This window comes from Bradysia coprophila, chromosome II (assembly GCF_014529535.1).
Source record: "Bradysia coprophila strain Holo2 chromosome II, BU_Bcop_v1, whole genome shotgun sequence".
Taxonomy (NCBI): Eukaryota; Metazoa; Arthropoda; class Insecta; order Diptera; family Sciaridae; genus Bradysia; species Bradysia coprophila.
The window spans coordinates 3,888,035-3,903,313 of NC_050735.1; the positions used below are offsets into that span (position 1 = coordinate 3,888,035).

General features: G+C 36.4%; 1 protein-coding gene across 4 annotated transcripts; it reads right to left on the bottom strand.

Annotated features, from left to right (window-relative positions):
- Window positions 1–3,100: 3,100 nt before the first annotated feature.
- LOC119067353 (eukaryotic translation initiation factor 5) lies at window positions 3,101–14,088 on the bottom strand. 4 transcript variants are annotated; one of them, XM_037170266.1, is made up of 7 exons: window positions 13,975–14,088; window positions 13,461–13,716; window positions 7,937–8,033; window positions 5,459–6,263; window positions 5,081–5,344; window positions 4,619–5,014; window positions 3,101–4,513 (listed from the first exon to the last, which is right to left on the bottom strand). In XM_037170266.1, exons 5-7 carry the CDS (start codon window positions 5,291–5,293, stop codon window positions 3,782–3,784), a joined length of 1,341 nt encoding a protein of 446 aa, XP_037026161.1. In that variant the 5' UTR covers window positions 5,294–5,344; window positions 5,459–6,263; window positions 7,937–8,033; window positions 13,461–13,716; window positions 13,975–14,088; the 3' UTR covers window positions 3,101–3,781. The 4 variants fall into 4 exon arrangements, with proteins under 4 accessions (XP_037026161.1, XP_037026170.1, XP_037026177.1 ...); XM_037170275.1 differs by lacking the exon at window positions 13,975–14,088 and adding an exon at window positions 13,770–13,787; XM_037170282.1 differs by lacking the exons at window positions 13,461–13,716; window positions 13,975–14,088 and adding an exon at window positions 11,751–12,013.
- Between the last annotated feature and the right edge of the window lie 1,191 nt (window positions 14,089–15,279).

The following is a 15,279-nucleotide window of genomic DNA, read 5'->3' on the forward strand; positions in this document are numbered from 1 at the left end:
CCAAATGACGAATTTCGACGTTTAAATTAATTATTTTCCAAATGACGAATTTCGACGTTTAAATTAATTATTTTTCAAATGACGAATTTCGACGTTTAAATTAATTATTTTCCAAATGACGAATTTCGACGTTTAAATTAATTATTTTCCAAATGAAGAATTTCGACGTTTAAATTAATTATTTCCCAAATGACGAATTTCGACGTTTAAATTAATTATTTTTCAAATGACGAATTTCGACGTTTAAATTAATTATTTTCCAAATGACGAATTTCGACGTTTAAATTAATTATTTTCCAAATGACGAATTTCGACGTTTAAATTAACTAGGCCCCACCTGTTGGGTGGGTCAGATCCCTTGACTGTTTGTCTAAGCTTCTCAATAGTATTTTTATTGACAATGATTTATTGATTTATTTCAATGAAATGTAATTTTGTATGTTGATTGCCACAAAAACGCATTTAGAAGAAGAACTACTAGAACGGTCTAATAAATCTCTCATTGATGATTTAATTCTCTTTAGTTTCACTGAAAATCTTCGAAATTATGTATATAAAATGCCCCGGTAAAAAATGACGTATGTTTTCAATAACATTTAAACTCGTGTCAATGGCAGCCCTCGCTTCGCTCTGGCCGCAAACTTCACACTCGTTAATTTTTGTTCTATTTATTCGGTTTTGTTTACAAGGCAAAGTCACATAACAAGAAAAATACTATTGAAATAGATACAAAAATTCTGTTAGCAACATCAGCTTGTTCGTTAGACCAACATAATCTATCTTAGAACCTAACCTCAGGAATTGATTCCATTCTCCACCAAACATTTTGTTTTTAAATCGGTTGAGAATTACTCCAGTTGTCGTGTTAACAAAAAGCAGAAAAGGCTTCTTCGAGAACTACTCCCAGATGGTTGAACCGATACCACCCATTTTCGAATTTGAGCTGAGGATTTCAATACTTCGTCGATTAAAAAAAAGTTTTTAATTTTTTGCGCACATTGATTGTCACAACCGCAGTCAACGTCGGTAGCCTGGCAATATTTCTAACTGAAAATCGAGAAAGAACCACTAGAAAACCTAAAAATCCGTTTAATTTGTGAAATTCTAGTTCTGATGGGAATATGGTGGACTATGTGAAGACATGGAATCGCAGTAACGAACCTACTACTAAAACGGTCAGACTCCACAAAATCCGAGAATTCTTCAGATGGGGGAGTGGTGTGAAAGATGGCTTTTTTTGGCCTCAAATAGAGTTCCTCTTAAACATACCTTAAAGATCAAAATATTTTCCCACTTCCAACCAGGGTCTACTTTCTAGAATTTTGTTTGGAATTTCCAGAAACTTTTGGAAATTCTAGAAAATTTTTACATTCAAGAAAAATTTGTACACTCACGTAATTTTCTAAACCACCAAATTTTTTGTTTTGTCATTTCGTGACGAAACTTTATAAATTTTGTAGAAACTCTTAGAAATTGTAAAACGTTTCTTTTAAATTGGCCCTGCTTCCAACTCGAATTGTAGCTCCTTTATATGATAACCCATTTCATTTGGCAAGTTTGTTCCACTCGACGAACGCAACCTCTCTTGGTGGGACAATACTAACGCGCCAATAATGTTCACTAGCCCTCAACATTTAAAGACAGTAGTTATTAGTACTCCTACAGCGCAACATAAAAAGTGCTACAATCTCCGAACATTGGTGGAATTTATGAAACACCCACACTGCGTTTTGCATACATTTATCTTCGGTTACCTGGGCAATATTTCTAATTGTAGGGATAAGTGTGGACTTGCGCTTATATATGTTCTTGCTTTCAGCATTGCGCGTATAGTTCTGTCTTTACCGCAGGCAACTTCGGTAACCTGGCAATATTTCATAAGGGAGGGTGCGGACATGCGCCCATACTTTCTTTCGTTAAGCGTTGCATTATCTGTACCGCAGGCAATTTTGGTAACGCGGCAATATTTCCATGAGGGAGGGTGTGGACATGCGCCCATACTTTCTTTCGTTTAGCGTTGGATTGTCTGCACCGCAGGCAACTTCGGTCACCTGGCAATATTTCCATGAGTGATGGTGTGGACATGCGCCTATACTTTCTTTCCTAAAGCGTTGGATTGTATGGTAACCTGGCAACATTTCTAACTGTAAGAAAGGTTACGGACATGCGCAGAAGAACCCATCTCATAATCATAATTTTACAGCTCGGACATTGATAGCACTGACGTGGAGGTTCTCTCTGTTTTATTTATTGCTTCAAGCGTAATGTGACAAATGATTAAGTCACTTTCCAGAAAAAAAATTCTATAGATGGAGCTCATACGAGTCGGAAGGATCTATAGAATAGAATTTATGTAACGTTTTCTGCACGCGAAATCATCATTAATTCTCTCATCTTCCCTCACGGTTGTTGAAACCAGAACGAATTCACTTTTGACGCCAGATCAGCGGGAAAAAATTCCGTCCACCTGTTAGTGAGGATCTTCTAACTTGATCACAATGCAGTCAATTTTTGATATAACTCTTTGTTCCCCGTTTGATAAGACAAAAGGAAGGCTATATTCCAAGATGAGCAAAATCAAGAGATTGAGGAGTTTACACACTTTATGTGTTTTCAACGTATGCATAGGTCATAGAGGTATACTACCTTCCATTTTAATTAGTCAGTTTGTTCTATTGAGAGGTCCCTTGGTATAAGTTTTTCGCTCGAAATATTTAACCATCACATCAAGTGTCGCTTGTCTGCTTCTCGAAATGTCTTTCTGTTTCTATTAAGTTAGTTCTTGTTTAGTCTACGAAAGTTCTTCGATTTACTTACCTTTCTGGATCTTGCGTGCGGACAGCTTTAAAGCAATTTATGAATAGTGATAATAAGTACGATATGAAGAAGACCGGCGTTAGACTCCAAATCACTGATTAATCCCAAGGTGAAGTGTTGATTTTTGATCCATAAAGCTCCTAGTATTCCTGGCTCCCCATTTTAAAATATGAGGCAAGATGTTGTCAGAAACCAACTGCGATTCAAATGCAAAAGTAGCAGAGTGATTACTAGCCATCAATAATGCCAGACATATTGAAATAAATACAGGCCAAGCCCATTCTCTCTGCTATAATGTTTATTTGCAATATTTGTAATTTCATTAGTAACGTACATTGATATCAGACAAAGATAAAAACTCGATATTTTAAGTAAAACTCCGAAACGGGGAATATAACAAAATGGAGAATTTTCTCTTTGAACGGAACGAAAAGGGAAACAAATTGTTCCACGACTTGGATGTCTTTGCGATCAATAAATTGTAAAAATGATTTTTGAATTTATCTGTGCGATTTGTGTTTCGTTTTTTTTTTTATTTGCATGCAGGAAACTGTTTGACCAACTTGGGGGCTGTTTCTCAAATGTTTCGTCCAGCTGAATCCAGTGTTGAGTCAAACATTTTCGTTTTTTTTGGTAAATTTTGTAAAATAAAAAATGACAACCAGAATGCAACTTCTTCAAAGGGCATTCGAACATCGAAAGTATATTTTTGCTTTTTTTTAAAGAAATTCTGAACAATAAATTTCAATATCTGAACATAAAACGCGTCAAAATGTATAGGGAAACGGGAATTTTTTTGTATAAATCCTCAATGGTATTGCAATCAAAAGCCACAACCAAAAAATAGTAACATTAGAAAGTGTAACACGAAAAGAAAAGAAAAAAAAAATATAGAAAATCAGCAGCAAACACCATCGATGATGCTGCCGCTGGACTCATCACAAATTACATTAAATCGATAAATTTAGATATCATCAATGTCAATTTCGTCGCCATCGTCATCGTCTTGCATTTTCTTGCTATCCTTGGCCTTTTCCTCCTCTTTGCGCAGCGGCTGAATGCGAACGCGATCATTGTACTCGATCTCGACCTCCGAATCATCGTCGTCGGTGGACTCTTCCTCCTCGGCTTCTTGCAACCAATTGATGAACGGTTTCGCTTTCTCATGTATCTTCTCGGCAAACTCTTTGCTGACGTATTTCTTGCTGACCTTTGACGCCCATTCCAGCAACGCTTTCTCCTCCAAAATATCGTGATCGTAGAATAGTTTGAAAATGGCCGCAACTTTGTCCAGTAATTTGGACGAGTGCAAGAAAATGATTTGCTCCAAGCCGCCGATCAAATAGCGTTGTGCCTTCAAGCAGTTGTGGGTGAAACGGAGCAATAAGTTACGGTGTTTTTTCACTTCGTTCGGAATGTTCTGGGTGAACAACAGTTCGGCCAACACTAGCGGAGCCTTCTGGGTTATATCCAAACGATCTGCTTCGACGGCCAGCTCCTTGTGAACTTGAACATTTTCCAACTCATTTCCATCGCGACGACGTTTGACCAATTCGTAGAAAATGTCCATGCGTTCTTTTTCACTTTTGTCCGCATCATCTGATACGGTCATGGTCTTAGCGCCTTCTGTCAAATCTTGCATACGAGCACGAACAGCGGCTTCAGATATATCAGTGGACCATGTTGCATCATCGTCCTAATAATTAAGAAAGTCGTGAGCAATTTATCAAGAAGTCATGTACAGAGGAAGAAAGAGTAGACCTACGGTCTGGCATGCATCAAAACAAAATTTAAAATTTACCTCTTCCTCAGCAACCACTTTTGGAACTTGAATGTCAGCATCAGCAGCTGATATGTCTCCTTCGTTGGCTGTTGTGTTGGCTGAATCACCACCATTTTCAGCACCCTTCTTGGAGCGTTTACTGCGCTTGCCTTCGGTCAAAGACGAGCCCTGAACAGCCGGATTCAAAGTCGGCGGATTTTTAATGATGAATGTGTTCACTTTGTGATGAACCTCCAATGGCCCATGGAAACCGCACGCTTTGCAACCTTGCGATATGGAGCCCTTCTTAGCCACCAACAGTTCCGTTTCGGGATTGTCACATTCGGGACAGAGAACGTATTTCCGGATGAAGCCATCTAGTAAGTCCTGAAGTTTGGTCGCATCGTGGGATCCATTTACGATAAAACGTTCATTCTGTTCAAAAATGGAAAAATTTGCATTTGGATGTCGAATCGGTAAACGAGTCGAAAGCGAACAAACCTTGTAATCGAACTGGGTCTGAGCGCCCAATTCGCAGCCGAAATACTTAGTTGGATAAGTGGCTGGACGACCAATGGCCTTAGCTACTTCAGCCATATTCACGATAACCGTTTTGATACCATTTCCTTTGCCTTCTACTTTAGCGGTTATGCGGGGCATTTTGTAGCGGTAGAACACGTCCGTAACGTTACGATTCACGTTAAGGGTACCCATTTTAAGCGTTTAAATCGAATGACAAATCTGAGATGTAATGGATTTTGTATGCTGGAAGGGGAGAAAGCAAAAAAAAAAATGAAGTCACAATTTCGTCAGTTGTTCTGCGCAAACATGGCCATGATTTAAGGAATAAATTATTATGCCGTGATGAGATGGACTTACCTTTAACAACAAGTGCAGTCCAGTTGAAAATGATGACCTTAGCACGTTCTTTACAAAATTCAATTTTATTATTTATCAATTGAATGAAGTCGGCGCGAACCACACAGTCAACGGCAATTGAAGACCACCGAAATGTTTAAATTTTCTCTCCAGCAGCAACGGATTTTTGGTTGTATTTAAAATCATTAGCGCCGTCGTGTACACTGATCGGGGGTGGGTCTCTTTGCATATACGCAAGATCGTACGAGAAAAATGATGAAAAAAATCTCCCAGTTCGCGCACGGTAATCAAATTTTGAGGAATATTTATTCAAACGATAGAACAATGCAATTGATATCAAATCAATTCACGTTTATATTTCGGATGTGCATGAACATCAAACGATGATGACGTCTGATTTACACTCATTAGTTTTACGCTCTGCTCGATCGAAATTAAATTATTTTTTTGTTTAAAATTTTATGTTGTGTTGAACGGTTTTGGTGTGTTGTTTGGAAAATTAACCGATTGCTTTGGTTTTTTCTTTACTGTTGGACCAATCGGTTCGAGAAAAACAAATGAATCGAAAAGAAAAATCAAAATTGAAAAAATAAAATAAAATTAAATATGAAACGGGAGTTGGCTTGGCCAACAACGTATGCTGGCTGCTGTTGGTATAATTAAACGGAAGATAAACGATAAACTAAATCGATCAATGGCGGCAATTTTGTTAGAATTTTGTTTTACAAAATTTCAGAAATTAGTTCTTCACGTTTCTCTAAATGGTTGCAGTTTCCGATGTCTATTGCTTGAAAATTTTGAAGTCCTGAAAATGAAACAAAATGTGTTATTGGTCCGACGGTCAGATTGTAAATTTCAATAAAATAAAAAAAAACAAATCAGACATTCATACTCGCAGGCTATAAACGGTATGATTTTCTGATAAAATAAAACAGGAAGACGTAAACGCCGGATGCGTCAGATTTAGAAATAATTTTCAAATGAATTGTGTCACAACATCTGTGAATTCCCTAGACAACATCCTGAGTATGAAATGCTACTCCGTTGATCACATTTGATTCTTCTAAAGTACTCCACATCCAAAGCCACATCCACAAAAATGACTCAATATTGAACTTATAATATGTAAAATAGTCCAACGGAACTCTGTTTTGAACCTTCGTCACTCGAGTGACCAGAACCGAAGAGTTGCCCATCGGCTCTTCGGGCGACCCATACAAAAATTTCCAAGTTGGCGAATCTATAGTAAAGATACTGTCGCCCGAAGGACCTACTACAACGACAACCACCACAATCCAATCTTTTTTTGAATTTGAACAGTTGGAACAAAATCGAGACGTCATTGGGACTAATGGCACCGAGTTCTATCCAACCCATTATATCACCATAAGTGAAAATTGTAAAAGAGGCGTGATTGAGCTAAACGGAGTTGACAAACAGTCGCTACTGTGGCCTAGGTGTCAGATCTCGGAGTCAGTTCACTTATCCCAGTATGCTTTCTTACGAAACTGAGGATACAAAATTGGTAATAAGAGTCCATGTACCGGCAATTTCTTCTCATGTTTCCGATGCAATTTTTAATTTTCGTAAATTTCGAGATATTTCAAAATGTTCCAGTGACAAATTTCTACAGATTAGGCCAATTATGACAATAGACAATTACGATTTCCCTAAGCAGATTTGTGGGATGCTTTTGGTAGATTTAGAAAGATTCAGGTATTTTAAACGAGATCTGATTCCGAGTTGGATAAATAGAATACGTAAACCACACCGTTGAGGCATTCAACCTAAAAGTTTAGTTTTAGCAATTTGTTACTGCCAGTATACACATTCATAATACAGAGTCCGTATTACGACAACAGGTAAACATTTTATGAAACTTTAGATGACAAAGTTCCAGCGGAACGAAAATATATTACACAGACACAGCAGGTAATACACTCCCTTCGTACGAAAACAGATATTTCGCATCTAATTACTTGGTTCACAAATATTTACTCTGGGCACATGGAAATTAGAAAGCCCGTAGGGCCTTCTTTGACTATTGATGTAGTTTAATTAAAAACCTGGAATATTGGTACATTGCACAGATAACGATATGAGTATGAATGTTTCTACACTGGATAAGTTTTCATTCCGTTTCATTTGATGTTACATATATGTAAATGGCGAAACTTGAGTTCATTTATTTATGTCGAAGCACTCTGAATCACAATATCGTAAAAGTCTTCTTATGAAAGCTCTTGTAGTAGCTATTACTTTCAATGTAAAAAAACTCTGTAAGCAAACGTGGCCAAGAAAAACACAAATTTTGAGGATGACTAAACAATTTTCGATTAAATTCACCAGAAGTCTACTGCAAAACTCTCTCCAACCAAACGCTAGTCGTTACAAATTCATATACATACGCACAAAACACTCGCAGCTGAATTCTAGATCTGACAACAACAAAAAATCTGGAAATAACAAACGACTCACCTATGACTTAAATATCTTCTATATGAAATCATGCACGATGGTAATAAATGGCTCCGTAAGGGAGGAGATGATGGTGCTCCTTTGAGTACTGGTATTTCTGAAAGAAAGAAAAAAATTGCAAAAACTGATTAGATTATAACGATCGATTCACTTGTTCTACGAGTAATATAATGGAGCTGTAAAATCATCAACGTGTCAGTTCAGAATGTAATAAAATTATCACGACCTGCAACAAAGATTGATGTATTGTATACACACACGTTAGATTTTTGCCATATAAATTGCGTTGCGCTGTGTTGCTTATCACATGCAAATTCGATTTTGTTGTAAAAAAAACTTAGTTCATTGTAGCGAAGGTGGCTTTTTTTTCGTTGAAAATTTTCTTAAAGAACTTAATACTCAAACAGTACGTTTTTCTGTTGTGACATTGTTTTCGTTTTCGACGAATATATATATATTGAAACGTCACAAAATGTTTTGCATATATGAAAATTGCCAGCACACACTGGCTGATAAAAAATAATAAAAAAAAAATCATAAATTTCGTGAGTTAGTTTACATAATAAAGGTACAGTTAACGACAAAATAGAACCATGACAGCAGCAACAACAACCGCATGAGATATCTGGTATCTGGCTTCAAAAGTTTAAAATTTGAATAATCAGAAGAGACAAAAAAAAGGTTAAGGAAACGACGTGCAAAAAAAGCTCTGCTAATTAATGGCGCAAAAAAACCTGGTGATACCGAGATACAAAAGTGGAATGTTCGCATATGATTGAATAATCTAGTTCTTCGAAGCGAAATTCATTTTTACTCAGTCACTCCGAACACAGTTACTCCGAAATCAGTCATTTCAAACGTATTCACTCCGAACGCAGTCACTCTCTTTACGTATTTGAAACAATCCTTGAGCTGTTATATAACTGTAACGAAACTTCAAAACAAAATGGCTCGAAATATATTAGACATTTCTTGGTGAATTCGGTCTGTTAGTAGATGCGATAAAATCCGTGTACGTTGCTCTGAGAACGGTCGTATAGATATTGAGCTATTTCCAAACGAAATTTCGTTCATCACGGCACAAAGTAATAGAATTCGCCATATGTTTACGATCCAAACAATGAAAACTCCGAATTTCCATTGTTTTAAATTAAACGGAGTGACTGAGTTTCGTGCTCTTGTTTCGTTCTTCACCGTTTAGCTTCCTGTTTAATAGTAATTCCGTTAATCTGATTTATTCAATGATGTTTATTGAGAGGTAAAATTTCAATGGGAAGACTAACATTCCTCCACTTCTATTACGTAAGCTCATTTCAACTTACATTACAAATCTACTGACTCAACAAAAAACTCAAAAAATATCGAACAACTTGAAATGTCACCTGTGAACATGCCCTAACAAATGCGACGTATCAATAACCCGTCTTATGTAAAAGCAAACGCTTTTTATTGAAATATGTGTGTTGTTGGCAAAACATACATAAGAGATATTGCAAGGTTTGTTGTTTTAGTCTCGTAACCAAATAAAATGATAAGAAGTTTAAAACCGTCTGTCTTACGGTTTCGACTTGAGTGTATAATAAAACCACCTAAATGTGAGCAATATTTTAAGAGAATGAAACTTAATTCGAATTTAATCGGTTTTTCCGACTTTTTTTTTTAATTGATATGCTAGCTCCATTGTTCAGCATATAGAAAATCCACACGCGTACACAGCGTAGTGTACGTTCCGAAACCATATTTTCATTCTCCATTGCACATTTTATTTTATTTAATATGATGTCGCTGGATTACTATTCCATTGCCATGCACGACTTAAAATTAGGAAGAGAAAATGAAATCGATTTGGATCGATGCGGAATAAATTATTTGAAAGACATTTGCTGTATATGCACCGAAAATAGCAATTATGACCGGTTATGGGTGCTGCTACCATTCTCTGAGCATGTCTCTTCTTCAGATCATGTCATATACAGCGCTCGGAATGAAACACAAAAGCGACTGTGTATACTATACAACGAACGTTATTATGAGAAAGTTTAATTTCAGATTCAATTACTAGTACATTATACATCCTTGTTTGGAACTTTTCATTTCGCCAAGTGTGAGGGTTTTAGCCCGAATCGAATGCAAGGTATGCAATTACACAAGTAGGGGTTCTCAGTGAGTAATTAGTTATTACACAACCGAGTGATAAATGCTTGGTGGACAATGTTTTTACCAATGAAAACAACGAAAGTTTCACTTTTTCGTAAATAAGTTAAGAAATAGTTATTTATTTATCGAGGGGACAAATAGGAAATTTCATCAGAGCGAAGCGAGGTGAACACAACGTTTTTCATTCGTGCATGTTGTATTTTGCCGTTTTTCTCCACGAAACGAAAACATCGATTCGCCACGGTATTTTTGAAAACATAAACAAAGTGACAGTTCCAATGAGAAAAGTTCTATTTTCTTCCCATGGAAGAGAAAGTGCATTTCCCTTTTCTCACTAGAAACGTCATCCGATCAGTCAGAGACTATTGAGAGAATTTTACATGACTAGGGATAAAAAGATGAAAAGTGGAGTTTTCGTGAGAATTGTGTTGATTCAAGGCGAAGCCGAGGTCAATAAACACACGAAAACGAGACTTTTCATTTTTTATCCCGTGTCATGTAATGGATTTTACATGCTGGAGGCGTCGAAAGACGTGCTTCAAACATGAAAAGTGCGCTTTTCGACACATGTAGCATGTAAAAGAGATTTATATTTGTTGGGGTAGTGTCACGACGACTAACCTATGAAAATCTTTTTTTCTCCATTTTCAAAATCCAATTACACCCCATCCAATTCCATTAATTTTTAATTATGGACTGTACACCCACGCAGGCAACATTTCTACCGTATAATACGATTGAAATCATCTCCCGAAACCGAATGGAAATTTTGAAAAAAGTGTGGTCAACTCGGTCTACCTGCTCTACTCGTGAGTCCACAGCTGTTTTAGTGGATTTTTGACCCAAAATTCACTAAAAAGTCTGTGGACATATGGGAAAAATGGTTGCTACACTCACGGAGAGTTTAATCCGACATATTTCTGGTGCGGTAGTTGTTGAGAATTGGGATTATTTCCACAAAAATTTCGTTTAGCAAATGAAATTCTAGATTCAGATTCTAAGTTTCAGTATTTCGTTGCAAAAAAGCCAGAAAATATAAATCTAGATTTTCATTTGTTTAACGAAATTTGTAAGAAAATATTTACAAACCGCAACAACTCACTTAATTCCGCGAGTGTTAAAGTCAATAATTCTGCATAATTTTTGTGTATATTTTTCAGTCGCTACCACTACCCCATAATACAATTAACTAGTAAAAATGGGACCATCGTGGATTTGTGACCAATAATTGCGCTTGCTAACACCTCGTGCATGTGGTACAGTAACAAATTTTAATTTCACACATTCGCAATAAGCCTGAAAAACCACATCCAATATGCTATTTGAAAACGAATTAAAAGTCTCGTAACCATCCACACCAACATTTAGGGTTGTTGGCGGGTGAAATACAGTTATTTCAACATCACGTACGAACGACGATGTAATAACAATCCGAGTGATTTTTTTCCCGTCTATTTTTAGATTGGAATACGAAATTAATTTCGAATGATAACGTTCGTAGCGTCGGACGAAAATCATTTTAACTTTAAAGTTCAACCCTCATAATGTGGAATTATCGATCGAACGTTTTCAGAAAATAATTTCCGCACATTATGTTTTAAGTGAAAGGTGAATCGTTTCAATTGCTGAACAATTGAGATAAATCGATAAAACTTACCGACGAAAACGCCGGGGGCTGGCAATAATGCACCCACCATATGATGGAATGCCAAAGTGTCTGTTACTTTGGGCCTCAGTGTAGCTTTTTATCGTCGATTCCACTGATTGAAACACAGCTTTTGTACAATTCGATTATTTATGCTACCGAACGAATGAACGAGAACGGTTCCGGGATAGACCAGTAATGTGGAAGGAAAAACTTTTTTTTCTTCACCGAATCAATTTCAATATGCGTCACAATCGCTCAAGATGGCTCTATGGACTGCAGTGCAGCAGCTGCTTTCTTTTCAATAAATATTTGAAACGCTTCTGCGTCGCATTGTGAATTTCGATGTAAAATCATTCCATTGCCCCATCACAACATTTTCAATATTACTTCCAAGGGTATACATTGCGTACTCGGTTATTATGTCTACACACAACAAAACGAATTCGAATTCTCAGTAAACCCCAACTAAATCAAAAATTTCAAATTTTACATCGAACTCCACAATGATGTCGGATTATGCGCATTTGGACATCATTATGTGTTGCATGTATTTGAACAGTGAATCAACCCCCTTTTGCAGGAGGAATAATTTTTGCCTTTCGTTTCCGAAATTTACCACAATTAAACTTCCGTAGGCTTGTAACATCGTTGCGTTTCTAATTAAAATATTATTGCGAGAAATAGTCCATAAATCAAGTTTGAGGTACATGCACACGCGAATTGCAGTGCTGTATTTTGAGTACTCAATTCGTATAGAATTGCATTCATTCCATTCCTGTAGTAAATGATAAGACACCGACTGTGAGTATATGCACGAAAATATACGTATCGGTTTCGCCATGATACTGATGGTACGAAAATAGATCGACAGTTCTATAAATACTGGATCGCCTGAAAAGTGTTATCTCTCTGGGTGATGATGTATTTTAGATCTCATTTAAGTACATTATACAAGAAATGTATGCGACCTAATGAGTAGAGTATAGGTCTCTCATAATATTTGATTCAAAAACATAATTTGTGTACTAGGGATCGGAAACGTGATCTTCAAACGTTAGTGTTGCCAGTCTTACCTCTAGCTCCATACTGTCATAAAATTTCGATTTCATAGGACTATAACTTCAACAATAAGCCATATTTAGTCTGACTAACTGTAGCTACACATAGTGACGCGAAGGAGACCTAATTCAAAGTTTTCTTTTGTTCTACTGTCAAGTTTGACACTATGACAAAAGAAAAATTTAAACTAGGTCTCTTTCACGTTACTATGTGTAGCTAGAGTAACTAACTAAGCCATAAAGTCAATAAAGACAATAGTATTTTACATGACAATGGATAAAAAGATGAAAACAAAATTCTTGTGAATTTTGTGATTCCGAGGCGTAGCCGAAGACACGAAGGCGAAGACGAGTCTTTTCATTTTTATCCCGAGTTAGAAGCACCAGTATCTCACTAACCGAGCTGCTTATCTCTCAATTGTTTTTTGCTCGTTTCATTATCTCTCTTTAAGCTAAGTTATGTCGTTAAGCATTATCTAGTTCTTCGGTATATGATTTGCATTTTTTTTAGATTCACTGAGTTTTATTGTACATTAAGCTCAATCGAACAACTCTACAAAATAAGTTCGACCTTTGACATATTAATTCTCCACACAAAGTTGATGGTTAGCTTACGTTTAATGTGAGAATTATAATTGCAGAATAGAAATGATCGACTTACCTAGAATTCTTTCAAAAGTCATATAAGAAGTTGGCGCCACGCTAGGCGATCTGCTATTCACCCAAATGATGAAGCTGAGTTCTGTTCACACTGTTTGAAAAGATCACAGAACCGAAAGTATAAATATAACTCACTTCAACTATTTTACCCAATGGATGAAAAAAAAAATTAAAAACCAAAAAAATCAACTAATTGGCCTGATTATTAAACTCAATCCGCAACGAAGATTGTACTTTTAATGTCGCAACTGGACAATCTGCAATTGAAAGAAACAAAAGAAAAAAATTAGAAAGACAATTAAATTTTTACTTTCATTTGCAAAATGAAACAGCATGTGGAGAGGCAAGAAAAATAATCGGGAATAATGCAAAATTTAGCGAGGTGGTTATGCCATTTTGATAGGAAATGTTTTCAGAAAACCAAAATTAGTAAAATTAAATTAGAAAATCGTAGTGATTTCTGAAGCAATAAAGTGCAAAAAATTGGAATAATTTGATAAAAAATTTATACGCACATATTCACAGTGACACTGAATCTAAAATGTCCCCTTTCTCGAAATAATGTACGATGTTCGTAATCGTCGTACGTTTCTGTTATCGACTGTGTCGGCCGACATCCCAGTGTAAAAAAATGGTTCAACTAGTTTCGTTTAGAGTAGAAGCGCTAATTTTGAATTCGGGTTAATTGAAATTTTTCTCACAGAGTTTATGTTCTCTATGGATGACGGTGTAGCTGTCAGTTTTCGGGTTTACAGTTACTCTTAAAAGTTTTCGCGAGACTCTCACATACGGATGTAACATGATTCGTTGTCGTAGTTTTTCCTAGTAGTTTATGCCTCGGACTTGTTTTTGTAATAGGAAAAATTGTTTACCGTTGTTAAGAACATTTTGTTTGTACACTGGAACTCGGAGCTGAAGAATCTCAGAGATCCAATCTCTTTATGCATTTTTTTGCACTTTCGGAAATATAAGAAGGAAATAGTCGGGACTATTTTTTTTTTGATTTTTTGTCAAATATCAACAGAAATACGATAAATAGGAAACTCGTACATCGGGCATTCTGAAAATATTGTCAAATTTAAAAGATTTTACAAAAAGAAAATCTATGAAAAAAGCACTTCCCACTCAATTTCACACCCAAATCACATACACCTTGAACTTAGTCGAATATAGTTTAGCGAAGAAAATCGTCGTTAAAGTCGTTAATCGTAACATGAGTACTGTTTTTCATGTGTCGGGGCCGAAAATGAGGGAGTTTTGAGATCGTCCAAAACAGATACTCAATAGTATTTTGCATAACAAGGGGCGAAAGTAAAAAAATTCTATTATTATAAAAAAATTCAAACGTGTGAAGTTTGCAGCCCGCGCCGCAGGCAAGGGCGGCAATCACACGATTTGAATTTTTTTACTTTTGCCCCGAGTGATGCATACTATTTTTTATGCCAAATACTGCGGAAGATTTGTATTTTCGGTCCGAAACAAAACATAATTTTAATTAAACTGTGGAGTTATCAACAAAATTTGCTGTAGAAACACCAAAATGCCGAAAAGCGCGGGGGTCCTGGTATAAAAATAAAAACAATTTAACAAATGAAACTACTGTAACCATACATTCACTTGCTCACAAAACATTTGGCTATCGTCAACACAACACTACACTCAATGCGTACTTTCAATCAAGTGAATATGTGTTTTCGAGACATATGAGGACCGAAAGTAAAATGATGACAGTGACATTTACTTTCGGCCTGCAAATACGCAAGCCCACGGGGCGAAAGTAAAATGATGACAGTGACATTTACTTTCGGCCCAAGGCCTGA